General features: G+C 45.9%; 2 protein-coding genes across 4 annotated transcripts in view; both read right to left on the reverse strand.

Annotated features, from left to right (window-relative positions):
- LOC136612771 (inositol polyphosphate-5-phosphatase A-like) overlaps window positions 1–2467 on the reverse strand; it is a 57700-nt gene extending 55233 nt beyond the window's left edge. Inside the window, exon 1 of one of the 3 annotated variants that reach the window (XM_066593424.1) lies at window positions 2394–2467. The gene's annotated coding sequence lies outside the window, so the exon portion shown is untranslated. The remainder of the gene's footprint in view (window positions 1–2393) is intronic. The other 2 variants (XM_066593426.1, XM_066593427.1) reach the window with 2 other exon arrangements.
- A 5256-nt stretch (window positions 2468–7723) lies between these two features.
- Window positions 7724–18055, reverse strand: part of GPAT4 (glycerol-3-phosphate acyltransferase 4) — a 32454-nt gene continuing 22122 nt past the window's right edge. Inside the window, exons 6-13 of the mRNA XM_066593431.1 lie at window positions 16646–16735; window positions 16476–16569; window positions 16276–16391; window positions 15791–15846; window positions 13675–13760; window positions 13467–13595; window positions 8741–8820; window positions 7724–8662 (exon numbers count right to left, since the gene is read on the reverse strand). Of these exons, the coding sequence (XP_066449528.1) occupies window positions 8554–8662; window positions 8741–8820; window positions 13467–13595; window positions 13675–13760; window positions 15791–15846; window positions 16276–16391; window positions 16476–16569; window positions 16646–16735 (760 nt within the window). The 3' untranslated portion in view covers window positions 7724–8553. The remainder of the gene's footprint in view (window positions 8663–8740; window positions 8821–13466; window positions 13596–13674; window positions 13761–15790; window positions 15847–16275; window positions 16392–16475; window positions 16570–16645; window positions 16736–18055) is intronic.

Genomic DNA, 18055 nt, shown 5'->3' on the forward strand with positions numbered 1-18055 from the left:
CTCAGAGGTTTTAGCGGCCATGGAAGAATCACTGCTGAAGTCAGTGATTGGTTAAGTGGTTACACGAACAATTAACAGCACATGACATGACCACCCTTCTGCTTCTTCCAGGTTCTGAGTGGAGGCCATCAGGGCTCCAATGCTGGACAGGACGCCACTGAAGCAGGTAGTTCATTTTTTCTTTTACACAGTTTTAAGCTTGTGAAATTATTATTTTAAAGGCCCAGAAAAATCAGTTTTAACCCTTTTCAATCCAATTTGTATCCTGGTTTTCCTAGGGGACTTACTCTTTTTCTGCCGTTATACAACGGCGCTACATGCTGGCTAAAGCTAGTACTGCATGAAGTGACACGTTGAATGTGATCCGACAGCAGAGAGGCTGGCAATATACAGTAAGAGAACCCTGACGGATTTTCTTCCTACATCGGAGCTGTACAGCCTTAAATCATAATGTCTTCAGAGGTCAGACAGTGGATTGGAAAGGGTTAAGACTGTACAGTAGTATGCCAGTAAGCATGAGTCTTACAGGACGTGTCAGGGGAAATTAGCTCTACCAAGTATTGGCACTACTAGATTAGTGCTGAGACATGGAGGGGCATCATACCATGATTTCTTCTCTTCCATTACGGAGAGATCTTCATTGTTCTTCCCCAAATGAACATGCAAATGAGCCCGAATCCGTCCAATGGGCGAGCTGCTTAGCTTAAATTTGTCCTGTGCTTCTGCTCTTCTTCAGCCCCCTCCCCTGCTTAATCACTGCAGAAAGAAGCTGTCAATCATTAAGCAGGGGAAGGACCAAAGAAGACCTGAGAGCAAAACTGCAGGATGAGTCTGAGCCTACTGGACGGTTTCGAGCTCCTTTGCATACAGCATGCGGAATAGAAGAGTGAAGATTTCTCTGTGGTAGAAGAAATCATAGTAGGATGCCCCTTCCACGTCTGAGCACTGATCTGGCAGCGCTAATAGGTACTAGGGCGAATTTATGTTTCATGGCCCGGCCGCAAGACATTTGTAACTCTGTACCTCTGCAATATACAGATGTAGCATTCAACATGGACATATGCAAATGAGGTCCGTGAAAAACGTTCCGATTAGAGATGAGCGAGTATACTCGCTAAGGCACATTACTCGAGCGAGTAGTGCCTTAGCCGAGTATCTCCCCGCTTGTCTCTAAAGATTCGGGGGCGGGCGGGGAGCGCAGAGGAATGGAGGGGAGATCTCGCTCTCCCAGCCGCAACTCACCTGTCACCCGCGCCGGCCCCCGAATCTTTAGAGACGAGCGGGGAGATACTCGGCTAAGGCACTGCTCGCTCAAGTAGTTTGGCATAGCGAGTATGCTTGCTTATCTCTAGTTCTGATTTCACTTTGTATGTGTGCTGCATGTATTTTTGTTGAATGTGTTTTTTTAGTGTCCGTGTGCCATGCAATTTTTACACACGCAAAAAAAAAAAAAATCAAGAAGCCCAGTTGTCACTTTTTTCTTCTCTCCTTGCAACATACATAAAAATGCAGTGCAAACATATCTAGCATACATCTTCGCATTCACACCCCTCCGCCCCCGATTTCGGTCCATGAATTTTTATTTTTTTTACGTGAACCATCACTCTGCATTACAAACCGCCCATCTGAATGCACCAACTTACTTTAATGGGTACGTGTTCTCTCTGTAGTCAGTAACAAACATGGACAGCACGCGGGCAGGAAATATGGACCCTAAATTTGTGTATTCAGAGGTGTGTATTTTTTTTTTCTACATAGACCGATAGGCTACATAAAAAAACAAACACAGTATGTCCTATTTGTGTCCATATTTACAAACCAAAACCACCCATGAAAGTCTATGGGAGTGTAAACCGGTTGTTACACGCGTGTGGCGCTGCGTTTTTTAAGCATGTTGCCAGGAGACACTGAAGAAGAAAAAAAGTGCTTATTTTTTTTGTACGTGTGACAAACAGATGACAGAGATAACAGCGGATGTGAAACAATGCACATACTGTATACAACAATGGGCATCCCTGCCCCGGGTTCAGGCGGCATGAGCCTGATGGCAGAACCCCTTTAAGATAAGTTGTTGCAGCAAGCTGTCGGCGTTGGGTTCCTTGTTGCTACATCTGTACATGATCCACCTCTAACAGCAAATACCAGATAACTGCGCAGACAGCCGCAGATGAAGACAAAACCGAGCCGCAACTTAGTGTTAATGCAGAAACCCGGAAGTCATCTGTAATTAATGAGCTCCCCTAAACCAGCAATTCAATGATGGGTAAAAGCATCGGCTGCCATGCCTAAATTTGGGCATTCCCTCAGACTTTCGAAGCTGTAAGTTACCGCAGCCTCGGCTTCTATATACCAGCTTACACCCCCCCCCCCCCCCCAGCCATTGTTATACCTACTGTATATATACCGTACGTTACTGTAACATAGCAGAGCCAAAACTTCCTGGACTTTCCAGACTTTATTTCGTATGTCGGAAGTTGGGAGAATCATTGACAAGAGAAAGCCTGCATTTCCTGCCCTAGAAGGAGCAGGCGGGAGTTAACCCCTGAAGGCCCACCGTTCATCAGTCTAGGGAAGCTGGAGCGTTCTGTTAGCGGTCCACAATGCAAAGAAAAGCCCGATGGTTATGTAGTTCACAGCAGCCCAGTGTATACAAAAAGTTTATTATGCCGCGGATTCCTATACAATTAAAAAAAAAAACATACCAGCCCAAAAGGATACTTTTTTGGCCTCTGTTGGGCAAGAGCGAAACGCGGCATGCAGTTACATCTTAGGCAGATATGCAAATATGTCGGAAAATGGCAAGTAGAGGGAATCGTTAAACCAGATCTATTTCAAGTGACCCTCTGTTCCTGGACAAACAATAATGGCCGTAGCGATTCTCTTTACCTGATGCACACTTCTATTAGTATTTATCGTTAGTCGAAGGGTTCGCTCACGTGGCCCATTGATTTCTATAGAGCCGGTCACGCCTGCGGGTTTTCTCCATGTGTGTTTTATGCGCGTTAAAAAAAATGCGACATATCCTATTTGGGCGAATAATAGGTGCCAGTATGGGCTATGGAGAGCTACCATATGGCATAAATAGGCATTTATATAGGTTACACACCCTATACGTGGGACACGTACCCCTGTGTGACTGAGCCCTAAGATGCTACAAGCTGCTCTGATTAACCATTGCTGCCCCCATGAGCAGTCAAAGCAGTCCCTTGTTTGCCTATGTGAGTGCAGCTATATCCGGAGCGCTGGATGGAAGGTTTTTGGCGTAGACATACATGTGCAGACATGCAAATCCAGTGGCTGGAAATGCTGGAATTGTTGTGGCTAATGGGAAGCAATGAAAACTTACTGGATCGGAAATGAAGCTGTGAAAGGACGCTACTAGGAAGTCACCTGACCGGTCGTTCTTGTACGGTCCTAGTATATGCAGACGTGTAGCCCCTAACCTGACGCAGAGTCCTGAGTGTAGAGCGGGAAGTCCCTACAGCTCCCTACTGCAGTGTACTTCATGTACCGCTGTGTGGGCACTCCAGTACAACACAAGGTATTCCCCCCGGATCACAAGCAATGCTTAATTCAATGCAACATAGCAAAGATGTATTTTCTGTTGGATTCAGCATGAAACAGACAGAAAACCTCCATGACTCAATATATACACCCATTGTCAAAGCACTCGCACCCCTAGAAGAAGGGTGATTGGATGAACGGTCTTGGCACCGGAGGCCCTCGAAGTGGTTCCTCCCTTGGCCTATAAAAGGCTCTCGGAGGCTCCTTGTGTGTAGTGACCTCTTCTTCCACTTGTGTGGAGTTTGTTGGCCACTAGATGCCTCTACGACGCAGAGAAGAGATTTCACCCCGTTACCAGAGGGGGCGCATTATTGGAATGTGAGAAGCTGGATGGTCGTATCGACGAATTATCCCCCACGGGCCGTTCTGACCAGACTGTTAGGGTGTGTTGGGACCAGTGGATGTGTGAGGGCACACAAGGTGACGAGGCTTAGGACTCCCCCTACAGACCACCAGTAGAGAGGAGCGTCTGACCAGACTGTAGGAGGTGTTGGGACCAGTGGATGTGTGAGGGCACACAAGGTGACCGGGCTCAGGACGCCCCCCTACAGACCACCAGTAGAGAGGAGCGCCTGACCAGACTGTTAGGAGGTGTTGGACCAGTGGATGTGTGAGGGCACACAAGGTGACCGGGCTCAGGACGCCCTACAGACCACCAGTAGGGAGGAGCGTCTGACCAGACTGTTAGGAGGTGTTGGGACTAGTGGATGTGTGAGGGCACACAAGGTGATCGGGCTCAGGACGCCCCCTACAGACCACCAGTAGAGAGGAATGTCTGACCAGACTGTTAGGAGATGTTGGGACCAGTGGTTTCGTGAACAAGAAGGCTCAATCGCTGGGTGCTGATAAATTGCCATGGCCGCTAAAACTCCTTAGTTTCTGTACAAAATTCTGTCTTGGGAGCGGAGAGGTTATATTACCTCCATCTGGTATTCCCTGCTGTCCTATTATGGCTGACGCAATTTCCAACTACCTAATGCATACTGTGCAATGTTGTGATTGGCCAGCACTGATCATGTAAGCAGCTCTGGCCAATCAGAGACCAGGTATAGTACATTGGTAGTCTAGGACTACCAGTGCACTCTAGGGGATTAGGTAGTTTTATGATTGCATTGGCCATTTTGGACAGCTGATATCCGCTGGTTTTCCAGTCCTGTTAACAAGTAATTTACCCCCTTTTCCTAAGACAGAATGCTGCTCTGAAGCTGGAGGGTCACTTAATGACTCAATTAAGGCTCAATTAAGCCTGCGCCAAATGAAGGCTGCATGAAATCACTTACAGAGGACATAAAACAACTAAAGGATTCACCGTACCCACCTCCTGCCACGTCTGTGTCCGTTTTCCTGGTCCTTCTGCAGGTCTGCAGTGATGACGGAGCGTTGACAAGTGACAATTGTTACCAGTCCCTAACTGGGGTGTTGATACCCCTTAGATAACATAGCCAGATCCGGGTGAATAGGGCATGGGGGAAAAGGGAACTGTTTAACATCCCATTAATGGAGCGAGCTGTCTCTTTGGTGCATACCAGGCACAGCACCGTACATTCTCTAGTGGCACTGCCTGGTACTGCAGCTCAATCCCATTTCACTTGACTTAGACCATGTGGCCGATGATTATGTCGTCACAGGCCATAGAAGAGGCCGCAGTGCTCACCCAAGCCCCGCAGCCTCTTCAGACAGCTGATCAGGGATCCAGAGTGGCAGACACCTACCGATCAACTACTGATGACCTATCCTGAGGACTGGTCATCAATAGCTCAGTCCTGGAAAACCTCTAACATTACCTGGGTGCAGGAGAAGTGGAGATCTCTGGTCTTCAGTCTTCCAGTTCATATCAAGTCACAAGATGATGTAAACGGTCCAGTCATCTATATAAAAAATATTGGCCCTGCTACATCATTCAATTCCATTGAGGCAGTCCTAACAAGCCTATTTGCCCCTTAAGGGGTATTCCTGAGACTGTCATGGCGTATCCACAGGATAGGCCACAAATGTCTGATCGATGCAGGCCCAGATCTGTGACCTGCACCTATCTCTAGTACTGAACCTCACTACTGCAAGCCGGACAATATACAGTATCCAGGGCTGGTAGAGATTTAACGAAATAGTCAAGCTGGCTTAGCTAGGTGTTTTGTAACTCCCATAGAAGTCAATGGAAGTTACGCAAAAAGGGTAGCACAGCGAGCTACACCGATTCCACAGTTTCCGAGTTACAAAAACGTAACGGAGCCCACTCAACTGTTTCCGTAAGTCCAACCACCTCTGGCCAAACACATTCAGCTGGCTGAAAGCAGTGGCGGCTAGAACCAAGGATAGGTATGGGTTCCAGAAGTGATCCCCATCTATTAGGGCGCTTTTACACGGAATGACCTGTCGAGTGCAGATGCCACTTCGGCGATGATCGTTCTTGCGCTTTTACACGAGTGATCATTGCTAGTGAATGGAGGCAGAGCGGGCTGGGAATCGTACCGGGCCGCCTGCTTCCATTCAGTTTTATGCATACAATAGCTGGACGAACACATTTAACGTTAGTCATTCGGTCATACATACATTTAGACTGAACGATAATCATTCAGATTCTCACCGATCGTGGGAACCTGAATGATTTCTCCCCATGTAAAAGGGCCCTTTAAACTTCCATGTCATATACTGTGGACATGATATGAAAGTCTCAAATGGGAATACCCCTTTAAATGGGGTTGTCCAGTCATCAATAGTTGATTGGTGGGGTCCGCTGTGGAGGATCCCTGCCAATCAAATCTTCGCCAGGCTGCCGTCCGTACAGACAGCACAGGAAGCATATAGCGCTGTCCATTTCGCAGTGGCACGGGTTGGTAATTCAGGCACAGATCACGTTCAATTCAATACCTGCATTACCAACCCTGGCTGCTGCAATGTTGACAGCACTGTTTGCACCGACAGTAAACCCAGCAAACAGTTGATTGGCAGGGCTCCTGAGTGGCAGACCCATGCCAATCTATTGTTGATGATCTATTCTGAGGATCGGTCTTCAATATCATCAAAAGTAAAAGTCCTGTAAAACTCTAACTACTATCGGCTTATTGCTAAATCTATACATAGTGTAAAAATGACCAAAGTGTAGCTTGACGGAGAGAACTTTCTTCGATAAAACCCCTTTAAGATTAGAGAACTTATCATAAACATAAATGCCCTTAAAAAACTCTAATCTAAAAAATAAAGATTTGTAATTCACTCCTTCCAGAAATATTGCACTGTTCCTGAGATCAGCAATTACCTGCACTTTATGAGCCCAAACCTGCAAGAGTCCAGTGTGTGCAATCTTGGTCCTGCTGCACTCCCTGGTTCAGTCTGCGCAGTTGACCCCACTTTTTTCCTTACCTGAATGGCGCTTAACTTTGGCGCATGCTCTGAAAAGAGATGTTATCAGTCCATTCCCGAGATGCTAGGCTCCTTCCATAGACCTTTATGGGTTTCACTGATACAAGTGGAGTCCATACAATATAATGAGGCTTACCATGTGCAGCGAAATGTCCTTTCTTCTCGGAGATGTGCTTAAGACGCATCAATAAAACATCTATGGGTTCAATCGACATTAATGGAATCCATAGATAAGATGAGGCCGAGCATGCGCAGTAAAACTTCTTAAGAGATGTGCTCTTATTGCGCGTGTTCAGCCTCATATTATATTGTATGGACTCCACTGAGGTCATTGCAACCCATAGAAGTCTATGGAAGGAACAGAGCATCTGGGGGAACAGAGTGATGATAACGGTGTTCTGATCATGCACCAAGGTTGAAAGAGTGCCAACTAAAAACATTGGGGCCAAATGTGTAGACTTGACAAGGGAGAGCAACAGGACAAAGATTGCACACACTGGACTCTTCCTGGTTTGGACACATGGAGTGCAGGTAACTGATGGGTCTCAAGAACAGTGCAGTATTTCTTAAAGTGAATTTGAGTTTTTTTAGATTAGAGATTTATTTAAAGTTCATTAAAATCCCTTTGGCCATTGAAAACCTGTTGTCCACAACACAAGCCATTGAAAAGCTATTGAACGTGCAAAAAAACCAATGCATTAGGAAATATGTGCCACAGTTTGTGTCAAGTTAAACTTTGCTACATCGGTGTCCCATGGGTGTTGTAGAGGAAGAATCAGTCAGCACCGGACAGACAGAATGTTTTCTTGCCAAGAGATTTTATTTCATTGATCTTATAAAAACCAAAAACGAGGAACGTGGCCCAGGGCCCATGCAGGACGGGGTGTAACAGATAAAAAGGGAGGCACATTTCTCATTCATTATGGATTCTGAGGGGGTTTCAAACACGTTGGTATCATTAACCCCTCGTTTTTTGGCTTAAAAAGGAGAAACCTGCCATCTATCTTCCATGGCGACAAGAAGCGGAGAGGACTTGAATGAAAACGAATGGATGAGGCCTTGTGGGAATTCATAAATACGGCTTTGTCTGTCTCTGGAAAAAGCTGGGTATTGGAAAATATCAGCCACGGCGGTTAGAAGATGTCCGAGCCTTGTTGGCTTCACTTTGCTTCCTGCGGGTGATTAGGTCCTGTAACCTTGGTTCTTGGGCAGCTTCTAGTGAATCAGTTGTTGGTGGCGCCAGCGTCGCATCTGGCAGCCTGTAACAATGTAACGTCTCACAGAACATGTAACTTTTTGAATGACCATTTTGTTTCTGTGAGACAATTTATCCGAAACATTCAATATCATAGTACAAACAGAGTCATATGTCTCAGGAATCAGACCGGTGGCTCAGAGGCCACTACCCTCTAACGCTTGTGATACAGATCCCATGGGTGCAGATGCCACCCTTGTAAATGCCCGTCGTCACCTACTATTACAGTTCTTCATGGACAAATGAATCCAGACTGACTCCATGTTGTGTGTTCCCTCATTTCATGGCTTGGATTCCTGCGGCTCAGGGTCTTCCTCCTGTGGTGTGGAGCAGCAGGACAGGTCGGAACGGAGCCTGCTCCCCAATGCTGGGGCTTACGAGCGACTTCGGTTCTCCTGGTTTCCAGAGATGATACGGCTGTACAACCTTTGTTGTTCCTCTTTGAAAGCTTCTTTGACCTTTTCACGTTTGAGACCTCCATCCCTGCAGAAAAATAAAGAATTAGTGACTTTGTTATGAAAGTGCTGGGAGCGACAATGTAAAGTAATATTCCAGGCTTACCAAAGTAGATCGACAAGTCCACCCTGCCGAGCGATGGCAGACTTCACCCGGTTTGCAAATTGGACTGCATCTTCATCTTCCTGTGAGGTCAAGGATAAAAGTAAGACTGAGGCAGGAGTAAGGTTTCTAAACAATCTCATTGTCCAAGGATGTAACATTAATGACCATTAACCCTTTGCAATCCAATTTTGGATTCAGGGTTTCCTGGGGGGCTCTTTCTGCCATTATACAATGGCGCCATCTGCTGGCTAGAGCCAGTACTGCGGTATGAGACATGCTGGAGAGGGCCCCGACAACAAAGCGGCCAATAATCTACAGTAAGAATACCCTGCTGGACGTCATCTGACATTAGAGCTGTACTGCCTTCAATCGTCAGACAGTGGATTGGAAAGGGTTAAAGTATGATCAGTGGAGGTCTGATCTTCAGGATCACGACTGATGAGAAGGATTGGGTTCTAGGTTGCAGTACCAGAAAGGGCCACATGGACAGAGCTGTATTGTAGGTTCCATGGCACTCCAGCCAGAGTCACATCCCCTCTATTTCCATTTACGGTATTCTTGCTGTAAATAGCTTTTTCATCTTTTTTTTCCATGTGTCACTCCTGGTGCGCAGGCAGCAGCCCGCAATATCACAGCCAGATACCTCCTTAAAGGAGTTGTCCCACCAATATAAATTTATCCTTTATCAGCAAGTTATTCCCTGCCCTGTGGATAAAGTAGAGGCCTAACCACGCAACCCCCACCAAGTATGAGAACAGGGGTCTAAAGCATCCCGGAATGAATGGAGCAAAAGCCACATGTGTGACCACCACTACTTTAATTCCTGGATGCTCCACACCCCCCGTTCTTGGGATCAGTGGGGGTTCTAGCAGTTGGACCCCCACCTTATCAGCAAGTTATCACCTATCCCATCACAGAACAGAGTTGGAAGGGACCTCCAGGGTCATCGGGTCCAACCCCCTGCTCAATGCAGGATCTCTGAATCATCCCAGACAGATGTCTGTCCAGCCTTTGTTTGAACACTTCCATTGAAGAAGAACTCACCACCTTCCGTGGCAACCTGTTCCACTCATTCATCACCCTCACTGTCTAATATCCAATTTGTGTCTCCTCCCTTTCAGTTTCATCCATTGCTTCTAGTCTTTCCTTGTACAAATGAGAATAGGGCTGATCCCTCTGCACTGTGACAGCCCTTCAGATATTTGTAGACAGCTATTAAATCTGCTCTCCATATAAAATAGACGAACGAAAAGTGAACGATCATCATTCTTTATTGGCTCCCATTTATACCAAACTATAATCAGTCACTTTCGCTCGTTTGAGCGATTTTTTTTGAACGATAATCGTCCTATCTAAAAGGGCCCCAAGATTAGTTTCTCCTTTGCAAGTGCAACATGCCCTTTTGTTCTTACTAATTGTCAGGGCATTTACAGTTACAATCAAAATTATTCAACCCCCAGTGCATATTAGATGTGTTTGCCGAATTTTCAAACTTTCAGCTAAAAGTAATCAAACGAGCAATTTAACTATCTTAACCCAACTAACAAGTGGTTTCTCCGTATTCAACACAAAATGCCACTTTTAATGGCTACTGTAGAATTATTCAACCCCCTGAATAAAACCCCTCATAAGATCACACATTTGCAAATGGCGTGTTCTCTCAGGCGCACCTGATGTAAAAAATCAAGGGCCTCATTAGTTGCATCAGGTGTGCTTGAGATAAAACACCTCAAATACCTGGACTGACTGGGGCTTGTTGGCTGTGGCATGGTGAGTCAACAGAGTAGTCAAAAAAGTCAAGAGATCATTGAGTAGCACAAACAAGAAAAAGGATAAAAGATAGCAAAAAAACACTGAATGTTTCTAGATACACAGTTGGAAACATAGAGCCCGGGGTGCCGATGCCAGTGTAGTTCACCTATGAGGTGTAGGGCAGCCGCTGGATTGAAATATGGCGTCAATAATAAGTTGCAAGCCTGCATGGTGCACTACATATATTTTGTGGCCTGATTAGGGATGGGAAGGCCTGAAAAAAAAAAACTAAAAAATTGGGAAAAAACTTTTTTTTTTTCCAAAGCCATTTTTATATAGTTTGAATATCATATTATTTATCATTGGAAAAGAAAATTTTCTACACTTTTCACTTTTTCTGGAAGAAAACGGCTTAGGAAAAAAAAAAGTTTTTTCTTTAATTTTTCCAGACCTTCCCATCCCTAGGCCTGACGCCCTGTATAGTACTAAACAGCTGTCCCCCCCAATATAAGGTAGGTGTGTGAGTGACTGCTGAGGAGCACCTCACACCTGTGCAATGCCCCTTCATATAGCAGTCTGGCTGACTGCATGCTGGTGGATGTGGTGCTTCTACCTGCCTCTAGCATCAGTACATCAGTAAGTAGATGGCCATTTTCTGGGTTTATATTTCCCTTATCCCTAGTTCACAAGTTCAAAGTTAAAGGAACCCTGACTACACTACCTGACATGGCAGAAAGAGGGAGCTGTCACCAGATTCCTGAGGAGGTGGTCAAAAACCCTCCAGTGACTGCAAAGAACCTGCAGCGAGATTTGGTGGCAGCCGGCACTGAGGTTTCCGCTTGCACACTAAAGGCTTATTCACACGATTGTATATCGGACGCCGTTTTCACAGCCGGCTGATCTACGCTACCATTCTTGTTCATTTTTTCTGTTCTATCTGGTTCATTTGTAATATTTTTTTGTGGGATTCTGTTAATTAGCAATAGTCGATAAAGATAAAATATACATTTTTAGCCAAATATTGCGTTTTTTTGTAAAAGATGAAAGTTTGCAAATTTGGCAAATGAACCTAAACTGCAATAGGGGTTGAATAATCGCCTGATGTAATAAACCAGTAGATAACGCAAAGCGGGCTGACTGGATTGCCAGGGTCATGCGACTAGCCGGAGCGCTGACCTCGATGATGAAAGCTGCACAGTCTGCAGTTACTTCTGCAATGAGTTACTTAAGCAGACGTCTCCGATGTCCCGATTGTGGCTCCGGCAGGATGTATACGTGTATAAATCCAACATGTCCGGTTACACATTAACTCCTCGCCTTTAGTTCAATCATTTATTAAAAGGGGTTACAGGAGAGAGTGGCGTTTATACGGCTGAGCCTTCCTCAGGCTAGGTTGTATTGATCCATACCCCAGTCAACAAATCCATGTCTGGAAATAGTTCTCTCCGGACAGCCAGGGGTAAGACGTGGGCATTATGTAACACCGGCCCAGAGGTCATTAATGGTCAGCTGCAACTGTTTAACCCCTGGCAACACTTCAAGGTAGGAGACAGTCCATGGCAACGTGTGAGGAGCGGGGCATTAGAGGAAGAGGCTGCCAGCAATCTGCCCGGCGCTGTACAGGTATAATAGGTCAGCACGGGTCTACATCTGAAGGGAATACTTTAATTATAGGAAAGGGGCCATAACTAGTACATCACAGTCCGTGGAGAATTATCACTGCTCCGACACCTGGTACCTGTCAGAAAATGCTTTATATCCATCTGGAGGCTGTGATGTTACTACTTCCATGCTTAAAGGGGTTGTGCCAAGATTTAAAGCTATCCTCTATCCACAAGATAGGGGATAACCTTCTGATTGCTGGGGATCTGACCATTGGGACTCCCACCGATCACGATTATAGGGGAATGCTGCGACGGCCGAGCATGCGCACTACTGCTCCCTTTAAATCTTAGACTGCCAGAGACAGCCAAACGCTTGAACTTGGCTATCTCTGGCAGGCTCATTCACGCAAGCAGAATATGGGACCCCTGTTCTCATGATTGGTTGTACCTCAACTGATCAAAAAGTTAAGCGTCCATCCAAACGGTCTTGTGCTGCATTAGTTCCACATAGGGACTTCCAAAATGCGTCATATCCAATCTCAGATACTGCAATGGGCTGCTCTCTGTATATTAGAGTCAACGACAGGCTATAATTTTACAACAGTGCCTGGGCTGTATCATTTTCAGCATGGTGCAAGAAGAGAATGGAGTAAATTGAGCAAATCCCTGTATATTAAAGAGGTTTTCCAATGAAATACTATTCACGATATTTGATCGTCTGGGGTCCGCCCGTCACTCAGGACCCCGACCGATCAGCTGAGCGGGCATATGCTGTCAGCGCCGCAATAACACAGAGGTCAGAGCGGAAGCATCCACACTGACCTCCTTGTAATGGCCGGAGCTTGTAATTACAGGCATGGCTCTCATTGAAATCAAATGAGACTTGCTCCAAATACACAGAGGTCAGAGCAGAAGCCTCCGTATCAACCTCCTTATAGTGGCCAGTGCTTGTAACTGCAGGCACGGCCCCCATTGGTTTCAATGAGAGCCGTGCCTACAGTTACGTGCTCTAGCCACTACATGGAGGGCAGTGCGGAAGCTTCCACTCCAACCACTGTGTTATTGCGGCAGGGACAGCATGCACCCGCACAGCTGATCTGTCGGAGTCCCAAACGGCACACCCTGGACGATCAACTATTAGAATTTTACTGGAAAACCCCCTTAATGCACTGTAAAAAGTTACACTTTCATGGGGAATTCTACCTAACTCCTCAGCAGAGCTCCGATACTTCCATCACTCAGTATCTCGGACAACACAGACCATACAGTAACAAAGCAGACGCCTATACAGCACAGGTGTATTCCACCTGTAAGCAACCTGCAGATATGTTGGTTTTCATCCATCCCCCATAACATGCATTAGTTCTTACCCGGCGTGTCATAGGAGGTAGATACCAGACACTGCACACTATGGCCCAGCTTGTCATCATTCGCAGGAGGTAGGTGATCATCCCATATTTGCTGCTGTTCCAGAAGGCATCGCCAAAGCGAGGATCGTACTGTGCGGGGGAGAAAGAGAACAGTCAGGGACATCCCAACCCTCGGGCTAAAGTTTTTCCCCAGGAACCCTAAACGCACCTTAATAGCCACGGGATACACTGTGGCTCCTATTTCGAAGCTTCCCTTCTTGAACATCATGACCGATGTGTTATTGATGCAGGTACCTGGTAGAAGGGAGATCGTCAGAACAAGGAGGGGGATTTATAAAGTTGACACAAACACTTGAAGGGATTTGGTATTAATACATTTCCCTTATTTAACTGCACTGAAAGTTTTCACTAATAATTGAGATCATGCGTATTCTTTAAACAGTCCATCCGACTTCCACTGGACTTGCTATCAAATACAGTGTCTTTTTCGTGGGGATGGGGGAAGAACGCACTCAGAGCGGAAGGTATAGGGCACTGCCCTTGCTGTGGTACACATGCGCTGGGAGACTGAGCAGGCCGCACATTGCTCCCGCCGGATCAGTATCTCCAGGTCTGGCCTGTATAGACATTGCATCGGCAGTAGACAACTTACACGTTTCTTGCTGTGACCCTACCAGTTCCTCCCGCCTGGTAGATCTGACAGCCGCATCCCCCAGTGGACTCCTGACTCTTCAAAGCAGCATAGCTGCAAGTACTGTACTTAGTGCCTTCCGCTAAGAAACAACATCTCTATGGTAGGTGTCAGATCAGGAGGGGTGTCGTGTCTCCTTAAGAAGAGCACCCAAAAAGTGTTTGGAAACACCTAGGTGAGTGGGTCGGGGAATGACATGGTCTCTCCCCAAGGAGAGCACCCAAAAGGGGTTTGGGGACACCTAGAAGGTGAGTGAGGAGACTTATATGGCCATTCAAGCTCCTCTGGGTAAATAAGGAAGATGGAACAACACCTCTGCAGCGCCACCTAATGGATGGCAGCATTCCTTCATATCATTATCAGACCCTTTATACACGTCTTTATAACAATGATTGGGAATAGGAAACCAAGCCAGTTAACCATGCACAGACAGCTGTTTCGGGGTGTTTGCCCCTCATCAGTGTGCAGTAGGTTTCTGGCTTAGCTATGTCTAGCGCACAGATGTCAAGTGTAGCATACCTTTGGTGATATCACTGCTGGTGTTGTGTTTGTGGCACTATAATGTCTCCCGGGGGTATTTAGATAAGACATTTGTTTCTGCAGATCAATCCTGTACATATGATTAGGGTGTACTTATATGAGCCACTTTTGGCTGTGGCAGCAGAACACATCATAAGCTACTCAAACTGTGGCACCTTTGCAAGGCAGTTTTTTGCTGATCGGTGTTTACAGGTCAAACATTTACAAGTTTCACCTGCAAAAACTCGAGTCCAAAAACGGATTTGCAAAAATGCAGCAATTGAAAATAAATGGCATGCAGTTTTTCTCCAGAGGTGTATTTAAATGTAACAATCACGAAGCAGTACGGGCCACGTGGCCCGCTACAGATAGGTTTTAGGGCCCTTTTACACAAGCCGATAATTCGGCAAGAATCTGAGCGGGTGGTGTTCAGTGTGAATGCATGCGTGGACTGAACGGACGAGAATGGGTTCTCTTATCATTCGTTGTGCAGCTTATGTCTGCATGAAAACTGAATGATGATCGGCCCGTGGAAACAGGCAGACATTAATCTATGAAAGACTGCAAATAGGTAGACCGGAATGATCTCCAGCCCGCTCCACCTCCATTCACTGAGCGAGGATTGCGCTAGTGTAAAAGCACAGGACTGATCGTCGCTGGGATGACCAGGTGAGCATCTGGTCCTTTACCACTAATTGCAGTGGCTCCACAGGTATGAGGTATCATGTTAATATTTAGTCCCTGTATTATTCATTGTTGGGGCCACGGCTAATCTACATATACAGATTTAAGATTTTGGTACAGCATAGTGTGCCCTGCATTCACCAACACAACTTATAAATCCTGCAGAGCAAAATCTGTCCCACTGACCACCAGGACCGAGCGTGTGAGCTGTGTATGTGTGTATATATATATATATATATATATATTATATATATAGCCCTGGAGTGGTATCACCTGACCCGTCTGGTGACTACGATCGACAAGAGTGTGTGAGTAGCCCCCCCCCCCCCCCCCTTCCCACCTGTCCTCAGGATAGGTCATCAATATTCTATTCCAGGAAACCTGCTTTAATTTAAAACCGGTTAAAAAGATGGTGTCTTTCCAGTCTTACCTTCAGGAAATATTAGGATGGGCAGTTTACTTTTGTCCTGTACATGATCTGTCAGCCTGAGGAAAGGAATGGGATTATTACAAGATGATGAAGATGGATATCTCATATATAAAGGGGTTAACTGGTATGTTAAAAAACAAAGTTTGATCACTGTAGGATGAAAAGTTATGAAAACTTGTTTTGTATCTGCTTAAAGAAGTTGTATCAAGTTTGAAACGTCACCCCTATGCACAGTGGGATCTGTCACCAACAGACTGTTATGGTATTCATATAACGGATAAGGTGTGTTACAGGATGCATCAGCACACCCTGCTGCGTTATTCTATCAATGTGGGCCTGTGGATCCATTTGTCATATGCACTGCGAGGGCCCCCAACATATGCTAAACAAATCACTAAAACACAATGTGAACATATCCTTAAACAGTACTGCTAAGTGAGGCGTAGTGTATACACAGTATTACGGGACTGCCCCAATCCTCTTACCTTTTAGCCACCAGATGGCGATCTTTGACTTCTGAACGTTCAAACCAGACATGTGGACAGGACTTCACCATCGCTCTTTGTATTATTCCCATTAAGCCACCATGGACCTGTCCAATCTACAACATGGAAATGTTATATGTAAAGACCACAACAGGACAAGAGAGTCACCGTCAATAGATGCAAGTAGAACAGAAACTTACCATAGCGTAGTAGCCATCACTGGCCAGGATGATGACATCAATAGGAGAAGTGTGATTGGCCACACAGATGCCCCCGTTCCGCGGCCGGTTCTCACTGCGAGGACGATAAGGGTATGTAAAGCGTATACATCACCGGAGGTCACTGGTGGACACGGAGGGTCCTGACTTACCTGCCGTGATAGGTTATAATCGCAGTGAGGGCACGCACGCAGATCCGATAACACATAAGGTGCACGTGTCTACTCAGAAACTCCTTGAACCTGAAGAAAAAGTAGGCATCAGGAAGAATGCAAGGATCTCCTAAATGTAATATCCTGATAAAATATACTATAAGGCCACCCGCAGACCTGCCGGTTGGATCCAGCGGTGAGGATTCTCGCCGCAGGACCCGACCCGAGCGCCTGCAGGGAGGAGCGCGTACTCACCCGCGCCTGGCGGCCCCGGCTCTTTCATGTGCCGGCTGCCAGCGCATGCGCAGACCGGAGCCGGCGGCCGGGTGAGTGACGTTTCTGCGCGAGGCTCTGCGAGCCCCGCACAGAAATAGGACATGCCGCGGTTTGTTTGCACGTGTTGTGAGATGCACAGATCTCGCACAAATATGGAGCCCATTCTTTTAAATGAGGGCACACACACGAGCGATTGTTTCCTGCATCATTGATTGCGGCATGTCCTATTTTTGGGCGTTCCCTCAGAGTGCCTCGCATCGCCCATTGTTTTCAATAGGGACGGCAAAGATGTGCGAGGTGCATGTGAGTGCGATGCGAGGTTTCTCATTGCAAACACTGGGAAACACTCTGCCATGGCTAGAAGCCGTTCCCTGAAGTGATGCACTGGCCTGTGTGAGGTCAGCCTAAGGGAAGTGTATTCTGACTAACGTAACATAACTGGTATTGCCACATCCGTGATTTCAAAATATCACATACGGGAAGCAACATAAAAAAAAATGTTAGCAATTGCAGAACTGCAGTTTTTCAGTCACCCTGCCATTGAAATACAAAAATGAAAAAAAGAGTTGTATGCACGCCACATTGTTACAAAAAAATACAGCTACCCTGCAAAAAGGAGCCCTCACAGCTCCATCAGCTGAACATTAAAGAAACATTGAGGTCAGAATGTGACAACAAAAATCATATTTTTTTAATTGAAAATTTTATATTTTACTACATTAACCCCTTCATGACACGGCCTATTTGGCGTTGAGGACGCAACGATCTTTGTCGAATTTCCATCTCTAGTTTTCAAAAGCCATAACTTTTTTACTTTTCCGTCGACGCGGCCGTATAGGGGCTTGTTTTTTTGCGTGGCGAACTGTAGTTTTTATCGGTGCCATTTTTGGGTACATAGGCTATATTGTAAAACTTATTTTTAAGAGAACAGGGAGAGAAAACGCATCAATTCTGCCATAGGTTTTGGTTTGTTTTACAGCGTTAATCATGCAGCATAAATGACACAATCCTTTTTTTCTGCGGGCCGGTACGGTTTCAACGATACCAAAATTCTTATTTATTTTTTTTTAGGTTTTTCCACTTTTCTGCAATAAAACCCCTTTTTTTTTGGAAATCTTTTTTTTTTCTAAATCG

This window comes from Eleutherodactylus coqui, chromosome 2 (genome assembly GCF_035609145.1).
Source record: "Eleutherodactylus coqui strain aEleCoq1 chromosome 2, aEleCoq1.hap1, whole genome shotgun sequence".
Taxonomy (NCBI): Eukaryota; Metazoa; Chordata; class Amphibia; order Anura; family Eleutherodactylidae; genus Eleutherodactylus; species Eleutherodactylus coqui.